The 12,697-nt window shown below is 39.3% G+C and overlaps 1 protein-coding gene across 1 annotated transcript in view; it reads right to left on the bottom strand.

Moving 5' to 3' along the window:
* Positions 1-12,697, bottom strand: part of RAB2A (RAB2A, member RAS oncogene family) — a 77,942-nt gene that overhangs the window by 45,762 nt on the left and 19,483 nt on the right. Inside the window, exon 3 of the mRNA XM_074944335.1 lies at positions 6,942-7,009. Coding sequence (XP_074800436.1) covers positions 6,942-7,009 — 68 coding nt within the window. The remainder of the gene's footprint in view (positions 1-6,941; positions 7,010-12,697) is intronic.

Genomic DNA, 12,697 nt, shown 5'->3' on the forward strand with positions numbered 1-12,697 from the left:
CCCAGTGTAGACCAGGGCTTAGAGACTAACAAATTTATTATAACACAAGCTTTCGTGGGCTACAGCCCACTTCATCGGATGAATAGAATGGAACGTATAGTAAGATATATATATATATATACACACACACACACACACACACACACACACACACACACAGAAGGTGGAAGTTTCCATACAAACTGTAAGAGGCTAATTAAGATGAGCTATTCTCAGAAGGAGGAAAAAAATAAATAAATCTGAGATCCTTATCTCAAAAAAACAGTTTTGATTTCTAGCAGAATAAAGATATCCAAGTGCAAAATCCAGTGCCCATTCTTCCCATCCGAAATTAGATACACTTGTGCTTATTATGTTGAGGTTGTGAAATTAAAATCCATCCTTTTGAACATATTAAAGAGATCTCCTTTAAGTCACAGAAACCAAAAGTTTTTCCTGTTTACTACTGAAATCATTGTGTGAAAACATGAACACTGTTGAGGTCTTCAGGTTTTAAATAAAGCCTACACTTATCTGCAGAAGCAATTTTAGCTTCCTTAAAGGTCATGAAGTCCTGATAAGGGCAACAGGAAACATTTTCCCCTCTTCTTCCATCTAAAGCCACATCTTAAGCAAGGACCTGGTTTAATTCTGTTGCTGCCACATACAAGGGAACTTTGGAGAAATTCCTGATGAACACAAGAAGATACAACACCACTGAAGGAATTGGAAAGAATCTTCTTTCATTGTGGAGGTGTTCAGCCAGTTTCTAAAACAGGAACATCTGCTCTCTCAGACACTGAACCTATATTACAACTACAGTGGATGCCAGTTATTAGCAACCTCTCGGTTGCCAGCAAAAAGTTGCCATTCTCTGAAAGTTGCCATTAAATGAAAGCCTGGAGGCAGGGCAACAGCACAGAAGGTGGCTGCAGCCCAAATGCCAGGAGAGCCCCTGACAGAGATCTAGCATTACAGACTGGAAGGGGAGGCTGCCGGCAAGGGCTCCCAGGGCTTTCCATTGTCTCTCTCTCTGGAGTACAGGTATTGAAGGGTATGTGCTGTTTAGGAAAGAGAGAACTAAAAGCAAAGGTGGTGGAGTAGCATTGTATATCAATGATGAGGTAGACTGTAAAGAAATAAGAAGCGATGGAATGGATAAGACAGTCTGTCTTAATCACATTGGGGAAGAAAATCACAGACTCCCTTGTGACAGCAAAAATCACATTGGGGAAGAAAGCTACCACAGACTCCCCTGGGACAGCGCTTGGGGTGTGCTATAGACCGCTGGGATCCGATTTGGCTACAGATAGAGACCTCCAATGTTTTTAATGAAGTAAATACTAATGGGAATTGTGTGATCATGGGAGACTAACTTCCCAGATATAGACTGGAGGACAAGTGCTCGTAATAATAATATGGCTCAGATTTTCCTGGATGCGATAGTTGATGGATTCCTTCACCAAGTAGTTGCTGAACCAACAAGAGGGGATGCCATTTTAGATTTGGTTTTGGTGAGTAGGGAGGACCTCATAGAAGAAATGGTTGTAGTGGACAACCTTGGTTCAAGCGATCATGAGCTAATTCAGTTCAAACTAAATGGAAGGATAAGCAAAAATAGATCTGTGACTAGCGTTTTTGATTTCAAAAGGGCTAACTTTAAAAAATTAAGGAAATTAGTTAGGGAAGTGGATTGGACTGAAGAACTTGTGGATCTAAAGGCAGAGGAGATCTGGAATTACTTCAAGTCAAGGTTGCAGAAACTATCAGAAGCCTACATCCCAAGAAAGGGGAAAAAACTCATAGGCAGGAATTGTAGACCAAGCTGGATGAGCAAGCATCTCAGAGAGGTGATTAAGAAAAAGCAGAAAGCCTACAAGGAGTGGAAGATGGGAGGGATCAGCAAGGAAAGCTACCTTATTGAGGTCAGAACATGTAGGGATAAAGTGAGAAAGGCCAAAAGACCATGTAGAGTTGGACCTTGCAAAGGGAATTAAAACCAATAGTAAAAGGTTCCATAGCCATATAAATAAGAAGAAAACAAAGAAAGAAGAAGTGGGACCGCTAAACACTGAGGATGGAGTGGAGGTTAAGGATAATTTAGGCATGGCCCAATATCTAAACAAATACTTTGCCTCAGTCTTTAATGAGGCTAATGAGGAGCTTAGGGATAATGGTAGGATGACAAATGGGAATGAGGATATGGAGGTAGATATTACCACATTCGAGGTAGAAGCCAAAGTCGAACAGCTTAATGGGACTAAATCGGGGGGCCCGATAATCTTCATCCAAGACTATTAAAGGAACTGGCACATAAAATTGCAAGCTCATTAGCAAGAGTTTTTAACGAATCTGTAAACTCAGGGGTTGTACCGTATAACTGGAGAATTGCTAACACAATTCCTATTTTTAAGAAAGAAAAAAAAAGCGATCCGGGTAACTACAGGCCTGTTAGTTTGACGTCTGTAGTATGCAAGGTCTTGGAAAAAATTTTGAAGGAAAAAGTAGTTAAGGACTTTGAGGTCAATGGTAATTGGGACAAAATACAACATGACTTTACAAAAGGTAGACCGTCAAAAAATATGTTACCTTCTCAAAGGAGGAGATCAGGTTGGTTTGGCACAAAGGAAACGCAGTGGATCTAATTTACCTCGATTTCAGTAAGGCATCTGATATGGTTCCACATGGGGAATTATTTAGCTAAATTGGAAAAGGTGGGGATCAATATGAAAATTGAAAGGTTGATAAGGAACTGGTTAAAGGGGAGACTACGTGTCATACTGAAAGGTGAACTGTCAGGCTGGAAGGAGGTTACTAGTGGAGTTCCTCAGGGATTGGTTTTGGGACCAATATTATTTATTTTATTACTGACCTTCGCACAAAAAATGGGAATGTTCTAATAAAGTCTGCAGATGACATGATGCTGGGAGATAGTGCCAATACAGAGAGCGACTGGGATATCCTACAGGAAGATCTGGATGACCTTGTAAACTGGAGTAATAGTAATTGGATGAAATTTAATAGTGAAAAGTGCAAGGTCATGCATTTAGGGATTAATAAACAAGAATTTCTGTTACAAACTGGGGACGCATCACTTGGAAGTAACAGAGGAGGAGAAGGACCTCTGAGTATTGGTTAATCACAGGATGACTAGGAGCCGCCAATGTGATATGGATGTGAAAAAAGCTAATGCAGTCTTGGGATGCATCAGGCGACGTATTTCTAGTAGAGATAAGGAGGTGTTAGTACCATTATACAAGGCACTGGTGAGACCTCATCTGGAATACTGTGTGCAGTTCTGGTCTCCCATCTTTAAGAAGCATGAATTCAAACTGGAACAGGTATAGAGAAGGGCTACTAGGATGATCCGAGGAATGGAAAACCTGTCTTATGAAAGGAGACTTAAAGAGCTTGGGCTTGTTTAGCCTAACCAAAAGAAGGCTGAGGACAGATATGACTGCTGTCTATAAATATGTCAGGGAAGGAGAGGAATTATTTAAGCTCAGTACCAATGTGGACACAAGAATAAATGGATACAATCTGGCCATCAGGAAGTTTAGACTTGAAATTAGACGAAGGTTTCTAACCATCAGAGGAGTGAAGTTCTGGAATAGCCTTCCAAGGGACGCATGGGAGACAAAAGACATATCTAGCTTCAAGACTAAGCTTGATAAGTTTATGGAGGGGATGGTATGATGAGATTGCAAAAATAAGGCTATTAACTGATTTTTGACTATTAGCAGTAAATATGCCCAATGGCCTGTGATGGGACACTAGACAGGGTGGGATCTGAGTTACTACAGAGAATTATTTTCTGGGTGTCTGGACGGTGAGTCTTGCCCACATGCTCAGGGTTTAGCTGATCACCATATTTGGGGTTGGGAAGGAAATTTTCCTCCAGGGCAGATTGGCAGAGGCCCTGGGGGTTTTTCGCCTTCCTCTGCAGCGTGAGGCACGGGTCACTTGCTGGAGGATTCTCTGCACCTTGAAGTCTTTAAACCACGAGTTGAGGACTTCAATAGCTTAGACATAGGTCAGGTGTTTGTTACAGGAGTGGGTGGGTGAGAATCGGTGGCCTGCGTTGTGCAGGAGGTCAGACTAGAAGATCATAATGGTCCCTTCTGACCTTAAAGTCTATGCGTCTCTCTGCACTCTCTGGAATGCACCCTGCCCTGGCACTGAGGGGCCAGGCTTGGCATGTCCCAGTGCTTTCTTTGCTGGCTGCAGCCCTGTAAACCTGCCTGCAGCTGGGACTTTCCATGGGGAACGAGGACACTGAGGGGGGGCCACAAGGCTGCACAGTTCCTCTTCTTGCCATCTCCAGGCTGCAGACTCAGAGCCAATTAATTAATTACTAGTGGAACCCCTCCTCCAAAGAAGTTGTCAATAAGCAGCACGACAGTTGCTAATATCCAAACTCTATTAATGTTCAAGTCAATGGGACAGAATTGGTTCTTGGGAAAACGTTGCTAATAACCAAAAGTAGTCTTCATCAGGATGGCATCCACCGTATAACCAAAACATATGTGAATGCAAAGTTAGAGGATCTCTCAAAAGATAGCTGGGATGGAGGTACTTATAGGTGAAATGTGGATTACAACTTAGCTGTAAACCCTCACTGTGGTTCAGACACTGGTCCTTGCACACAGGCTGTGTGCTGGAAAAAACTATTTGAAGGTACAGACTACTTCCCTTTTGAACTCAGGTTAAAGACAAAATAAACTTACAGTTAGGGCCCTACCAAATTCACAGTCTATTTTGGTCAATTTCGCAGTCGTAGGATTTAAAAAATTGTGAATTTCATGATTTCAGCTATTTAAATCTGAAATTTCATGGTGTTGTAATTGTAGGGATCCTGACCCAAAAAGGAGTTTGGGGGGGGGGGGGGGTCGCAAGGTTATTGTGTGTTTGTCTGTGCGTGCACATGTGTGTGCGCGCGCAAGCGGGGAGTGAGGGAGGTGGTACTGCTACCCTTATTTGTGCACTGTTGCTGGTGCTACCTTCAGAGCTGGACAGCTGCAGAGCAGCAGCTGCTGGCCAGAAGCCCAGCTCTGAAGGCAGAGCCACCAACAGCAGCAGTTCAGAAGGAAGGATGGCATGGTATGGTAGTGCCACCCTTACTTCTGCGCTGCTGCCTGCAGAGCTGGGCCCTCAGTCAGCAACCGCAACTCTCCAACTGCCCAGCTCTGAAGTCAGCACAGAAGTAAGGGTGGCAATACCGCAACCCCCCTAAAATGATCTTGTGACCCCCCCTGCAACTTCCTTTTGGGTCAGGACCCCCAATTTGATCAACACTGGTCTCCCCTTTGAAATCTATATAGTATAGGGTAAAAGTACACAGACAACCAGATTTCATGGGAGGAGACCAGATTTCACAGTCCGTGACGCATTTTTCATGGCCATGAATTTGGTAGGGCCCTAATAGCCAGTGGATTCACAACTATACCTGTCCCCTGGCCTACGCCTGCCCCACTCCAAACTCTCAGTGTAGCTTCTTTATACCGACTGTATAAGTTATAAAGCAGAATTACACTAACTAAATGCAGAGCCTTCCACAGCCATAACTTGAGCCAGAATATTTAGATATAAACCAGTAGCTACCCAAGTTCAGAAGTAAGTCCAAGGCAACAGAATAGGAGTTCTCATACTATGGTCTACAGGACACTTTCTGGTAGTCCACAGTACCAACAAAAGAGGAAGAAAATACCACAAAATAGGTGAAGAATTGTAAGGAGGTATTTACAGGAGGATCACAAAAACTGGTTCACAGAATGAAGACACTCATATGTGTGTTAACTTAGTCTTTTTGTTGGTGAACTTTATCTCATGTTACTAAAAAACTGAAGTGTTACTAATTGATTTTAAGAAACTAGAACTTGAATTAACTGACCTGTCAAAGCCAGCACTGGCATTTCCATCCAAACCCAGAGCATTTGCAAAGTATATTAAGAAAAAAAATCCTACTATGGGTCCCATGAATGGAGACATTTGTGATGGTTATGCTTTCTCTTGCAGAAATTCACTGTTTTTTAAAAAAGGTAATAAATACATACAACACTATTCAGTTGGAGAGTCTCTATTTGGAAATACAGGAAAACGTTGGGTTTGATGCCACAAGCTCCAAGAACAGGAGGGGATTTATTAAAAGAAAGATGTTTTTCTCATTATCTAGTTTATGCAACAAAGATTCTCAAATCACTTATTTCTCAGAGACTTAGAAAAATATGGGACCTTAAACTGAGTGCAGTTTTTAAGTCACTGTCACCATAAACAAACCCCTGACCAACACAAATTCAGGAAAAAGTAACTGAAGTTATATTTTGACAAATTTCAAATAGAAAATAAAAAAAATAAACATATGAATGCTGGAAATATTCACATTTAACAAAGTTTAACCAAATGAGGAAACTTGAACTTAGTAAGGGCCACGTGTCTGGCCATCACAAATATGAGAGGTGGGAAAGGAAGGAGACAGAAAAATCCATTATCAGTAGTAAGTCTAAGTTTAAAAAAAAATTGTTGAGCACCTCCTGGACAGAATCACAGTGGAGGAAACTCCACAGTTAAAAGACAAACACTCAGCTGTAATTAAATTGGTTATCCTCATAATGAAATAAAATTGAATATTAAAAATGCAGCATCTCTCCTTAAATACACAGGAAAAAAATATTTCATGTCCATGAAAGGTTCACACCACCACAACATGCTTCAGAGGTACAGCTAGAGATACATTTTATACTTAACACTAGTACTTATTACAGATTTCTATTCCTTCCCATCTTCTCACAGCGTTTTGACTTTGTTCCTGAGAGTTACAGTGCTAAATTCATTTAACAGAAGAAACAGCACAATTTTTAAGAAGTACTTTGAATATAAAAATTTAGAGGAACCAGTGAATATTTAATCTTTACAGAAAATAAATGCATTTAAATGTATATACAAAGAACTCTTATTTTGCTTACCGTATCCCATATCTGAAGTTTTATCTGTTTTCCATCAATTGTTATCATTCGAGCACCAAATTCTACACCTGAAGAGATTTTAAGAGTTACAGTGTTACTACCCAAGTGGGAAAAATCTATCCAACATGAAATTAAAACAGGTGGGGTAGACTTAACTCAACTTTGTAACCATAGGAGGCAACCTTGCAGTGCACTTTTACTTTATATTATACTCTAGTTCAGTGGTTCTCAACACACGGCCCAATCAGCACACAGCTATAGCTCATCGGACATTCTCAGGGCCACACAGAGAGCTGCATATACAGCCCACAATAGGTTGAGAACCACTGCTCTAATTGCTTTCCTATATTGCCTTTACTGCTTTAAATGTACACTGCTTTTTCTAAATCTTCCAAAAGACTTAATAAAAAGGTGTTTGTTTCCTTAGTTCAAGAGGGTGAAAAAACAAAAAAACACACCTATGTGTCTGTTTAGGCTTACAGAGGAAATTAAAAGATAAACATACAACCGTACTCATTTTTGTTCTCTATACATAAGATTGTTATTGGAATGCTATAATGTTGATTTTCATTATTTTCTCAAAATATAGATTCATACATGTTTTACATAAGCAAGAAATTCAAACAGACTGAAAATAAAAATTCTGACCATTTGCAGTTAGTACAGCAATAAAAGCATGAAGTAAATATTGCTACCACTGTATAATCAATATCTGTAAAGAATTTCATAGTTTCTCACCTGTAAATAGCATTTTTTTTTTGATGGACAGGGTCAATTTCTAACTAGAGAAGTTTGTGCTTATATTAGAATTTAATAGCTTGATGAGTCAAAGTAAAATTGTAGAATTTTTGAGCACTAATCAAAGTATCTCAAGGCTGCCATTAGCTTCCTCAACTGTAAGTGCTAAGCAGGGATTTGGAGCAATCACATTTTTGAATTGCTCCATTCCAGATCTGCTCCGGCACCAATAGTGACTGCTCCAACTCCACTCCGCACTCCGACTCAAATTAAACTAAATAAAAAAAGTGCATACTGTAATTTTGAAAAAAACATTTTTATTCAGACTTTTAAAACAATTTAAATATCCACAATGGTACAAACTAGAATCATTCATAATTCATTCTGTAAAAAGTTATTGCAGCAATCAAGTTGTCTTTCATAACCTGCAGCAAATCATTTAAAATGAACTTTAAAGCCGAAAACAGTCACTCTACACTAGCTTGAGTTGTTGGCATGCTCGAAGCAATTCTACAGGCAGCCTGAATGCGGTGTGGGTAGCTGTGAATGGCCTCAAAAACAGAAACTTTTAGCCTACCAACAGACTCCATCGCCTCTCAATCTTCCCTAAAGTTTCTCTCGAATAATGCTTCATTACAATTATGAATCGCAGAAACTCGCCAGCGTCTTTCTTGTCTATCCAATTCCTTTTCGAAGGGGTCATCTTCTGAAGAATTGGTGCTTGAATTATCTCCATTTCCCTGTGATGGTTGAAGACGTCTCAGGGATGGACACTCCAACAAATTCAGAGTGGAGACGGAAGCCTGCTATTTCTAATGGATGTGAACTTTCTGAAACTGCAAATTCGATTGTTGATGACTCCTTTTGTTGTATTTCATTTTCTTCAACCTCTTTCACTGAGTTCAAATGCAGCAACAGATTTTGTTTTTCGAGTTGTCAAGCAATATCAAGGAGCCCTTCTTTTGCCTTTAATATTTTCCCTGAGGTAAGAAGAATCCGATACCATGGGTCAACATAAACTTCAACAAGGAAATGAATATTGTCAAAAAGCTTCTCTTCATGTTTCTGCATGGAGGATAGAATTCCTTCTGCAATTTGTCCACCATTTTCTTGCAAGAATTTTGACAGTTTTCGCCATTCCTTCATTAAAACTCCTGGGGTTACATCAACAGCTTGAAGATTCATGGTTGTTTGGTTTGGCTTTGCCAAGAGGTCTCGCAAGTTCTTCACTTCGTCCCATTCAGCTTTTGTGAACTTGAGTTCTCTTGTTCCAGCAGCAGCCACTTGTTCACCGTAAGATTGAAAAACAAGACGCCAATCAATCATCGCAAATGTTGAACCCCAGGTGAATCACAGTATCCAATGATTGAGTTACCCCATGTAGATCAAGCAGAACACTTCGAATACTTGGGGTTTGTAGTTTGACAACGACTTGTTGAATTTTTGACAGAAATTTCTTCTTATGTTCTTTGTTCAGTCCATCCCAGATTGCCAACTGAAGAGCATGAATACCACACCTCATCAGTTGGACTTTTGAGTCATCCTCATGAAGCCATGTTGGAAGTATGAGGCTAGGGTCATTAACCCATTGCACAGCAGCATCCATGTTGAGTTCGATTTCATCCATTCCTTTAGTTCCTTCATCAGGCAAAATAGCTTCAGTTCTGTCCACATCCCTGTTCTCAGAGGTAGAAATGGTTTCACTGTCCTTGCTGAAATTTTTGACGGCACACGTCCTGTTTGCTGCATTGTCAATGCAGATGCTCAGCACTTCCATTTCACTGATCCCAAATTTTTCTAAAATAGCTTTTACTTGACTTTTCATGTACGAAGAATTGTGATGCTCTTCAGTGTTGATTATGTCCAAGGTTTTTACCACAGCTTTATCTTTTCCTTCTTCGTAGTACTGAGCATTGATTGCAAGGAAATTTCTGTTTCCATGGGTTGCCACATCCATTTTCAGGTAGCACAATTTTTGCTCCAAAGCTTCCTTGAGCTCTTCGCAACCAGACTCAGCTGCGCTGACAAGTAAATGACGAACCGCATTGTGCCCCGTCGAAACGCCAAGCTGCCGACCCATTTCGCCTGCAATTTTTTGGAACACTTTGTTCTTTAGCCTGAAGGTAGTGAGCGGTGTTGAACTCAAGCAAACCATTTCCATCAGCCCTTCACGGAAAGTACTGGCATCCATAGTGACTGTAACCTTTGAGGACTTCAAATATGAGTCAAATTTTGTTTGCTCAATTTTGAGTTTCTTTTCAGATGAAGCTCTGCAAAAAATCTTTTCTTCAGTTTTCAAAGAGCCAGATGAACGTCATTTAGCTGTGCCAGCTTTCTGTTTTGCCTCATCTTCCTGGTCCCTTTTTGTAACCAGAGCCGCATAGTTTTCAGGATGGTTAAGTTTTACATGCCACCAAAAGTTGAACCTTTTCACAGCACTTGCTTCACTTGTCTTGAAGCTACATGGTTTGAGCTCACCATTCACTTCCTTTTCCACCTTGCATGTTGCTGATTGCTTCTTTGCTTTTCAAATTCAAAAGTAAAGATGTCGTTGAGATCCTTTTCCGTAAATCGGTTATCAATCATAGGGGGCAGATTTGATTTTTTTGTTGAAGCCATGGCCAAATCTTCTTGTGCTGCTACCGCATCCAAATGTTTCTTGTTATGATCTTTGAAAAGCAATGAACAAAAGCATTACATTTTTTTATAATATACCTGCTTGTGATATCTTAACCACTTAAGCTACTTCTAATTTATTTTGGATTTTCTGGTCAAAAATGATTGCATTTTCTTTTTACACAAAATTATTATTAAAGTATATTTTAACATGTTTCTTGCAGTTTTAATGAAGTAATAAGTATTTTTAATATACATAATATAAATTTTTATTTATAAATTGCAAGTTAGGTTTTCTTATGAAATTTTGAGGTAAAATATTAGAAATATTTTCCAAGATTTTAATATCTCAAAAACGCTTTAATATAGATATATCAATGAAATTTGGTATATGCTGTAGCGTTAGTATGTGCTATCGCTGTTCTACAACATTAATTGCTGGGAAGTAACGAGGCTACACGTTACAAGGTTGAAAATAAACTTTAACGGGGAACAAAATATTACCGCTTGTAGCCAGGGGCAGCCGACAACAAGTCTTTCTTGAAATATGAAATAAAAATGACCAACCACCAGTTCGAGACGCCTATGGTTTAAATAATTTTGGATAATGTAATATGGTAGCACATACTAATGCTAAGATACAGACATAAAGTAATGAAATTATATTAAAAGCATTTTTGAGATATTAATCAGAAATTAACTTTTCATCACCTCCTTGAGGGACTGTAGCTCCCTTAAGCAGAATTTTAGGACGTGTTCACAGAAACGTTTTTTCTTAAAATGACCTAAGGATTCACCCCCAAAGTTGTGCTACACATTTTCCACTCACTCTGGATATTTCACAAAAATCACTCCTAATTTATGCAAAAATGTTTACTGTATATTTATATGCCTGCTGCATGTGACTTTTCCAGTAAATTTAAAATTACAAACAGTGCTACCAAAAGACCGTTGAACAGATGACATATAAAATAAGTCTGCCAGAGTGATACGGGAGCATGTACAAATGAACCAGTAACGGGAGCCCATGTGAGAAATGCACTTAAGTTATTAATATCTCTTGCAATATCTTAATATATCAATAAACAAAAACTTTTTTTTGCAATATACCTGTTTGTGATATCTTAAATGTTGCATCTTGCGTCACACTTCTCTGTAATCGCAGCATTCAGGGCGTCTCATTGATCAACGCTTACAAAAGAAGTATCAACACATACTAATCTATCTAACTAATCTACGCGAGTATGTACTCGCCTAACCTTGGCACAAGGATGGGATCAGTCTGCAGTGTCGCCGGATGTCTGATAATTATCTGATTCTTTAATATATCTATTAATAAACATCTCAAAAAAAACTTTGTAATTTTGTATCTGTACATTAAATCTTGATTTCGGCCGAAGCGAAAACAACTGTGACACATTACGTAAAGTGGTAAAGTAGATGTTAATATCAATTGTTATACAATCTGAAACTTTTTGGCACCTTTAAGACTTTTGTGCTAAATATCATTCATTTTGGATTGAAAATGGGAAAAAAAAACTGGAGCAGTCAAGATTTTCTGTGCTCTGGCTCTGCTCCAGCTCCGGGCAAAAACTTGCAGCTCCACTGCTCTGCGCTCCAGCTCCAGGCTCCGCTCCAAAGCCCTGGTGCTAACTACCCAAAATAAAAACAAACAGAACAACCTTGGTGAGACAGTGGTAAAAATTAGATTTGTTTGAAAAAGAAATGAATTCTACTCAAGGTTGGATTAAGCTGGCAATGTTTATTGGTGAGTGTAAGGTATAGTGAAAGTGACCATAGTCAAGGAGATATATTTCACTAACAGGCCAGTTTAACAAACATTATAAACTATACCAATAGTACTAACACATCATAACAGCAAAAGATTGATGCTGCCCATCCGAGCAGCGCTATTTACACGTAAAAGAGACTTGTTGAGTGGACATGGCACATCAACAGGATGGGATCTGGGGCATTTCTTCAGTAGATAAGCACAGGACTATTTCTTAAGAACAGATGCTTCAACAGTTTTGGTAAATACTGTGGGCAAAGTTTTCAAACTTGGGTGTGAAATTATGCTCCTCAATTCAGGGTTAGGCACCTAAATAGAAGTGACCTTACTTTTAAAGCTACTGAACTCTCCCTGTCATAACAAAGTCAATGGGTTCTGCAGGTACTCACTACTACTGAAAAATAAGGATTTAATAGTTTAGTTTTAGGAACTTAATTTGAAAATTTTGGCTAGTGTCTGCAGACATGCAAGGGTGGGATTTTCAAAGGAGCTTAAGGAAGTTATACACCAAATCCCACTGAAAGTTGGAACTGTAATACCCAGAGGTACATTTGAAAATCCCAGCCTAAGTGTCTTTCTATAGCAGTGATATTCAGACCTTAGTGGTTCA

Source organism: Natator depressus, chromosome 2, assembly GCF_965152275.1.
Source record: "Natator depressus isolate rNatDep1 chromosome 2, rNatDep2.hap1, whole genome shotgun sequence".
Classification (NCBI taxonomy): domain Eukaryota; kingdom Metazoa; phylum Chordata; order Testudines; family Cheloniidae; genus Natator; species Natator depressus.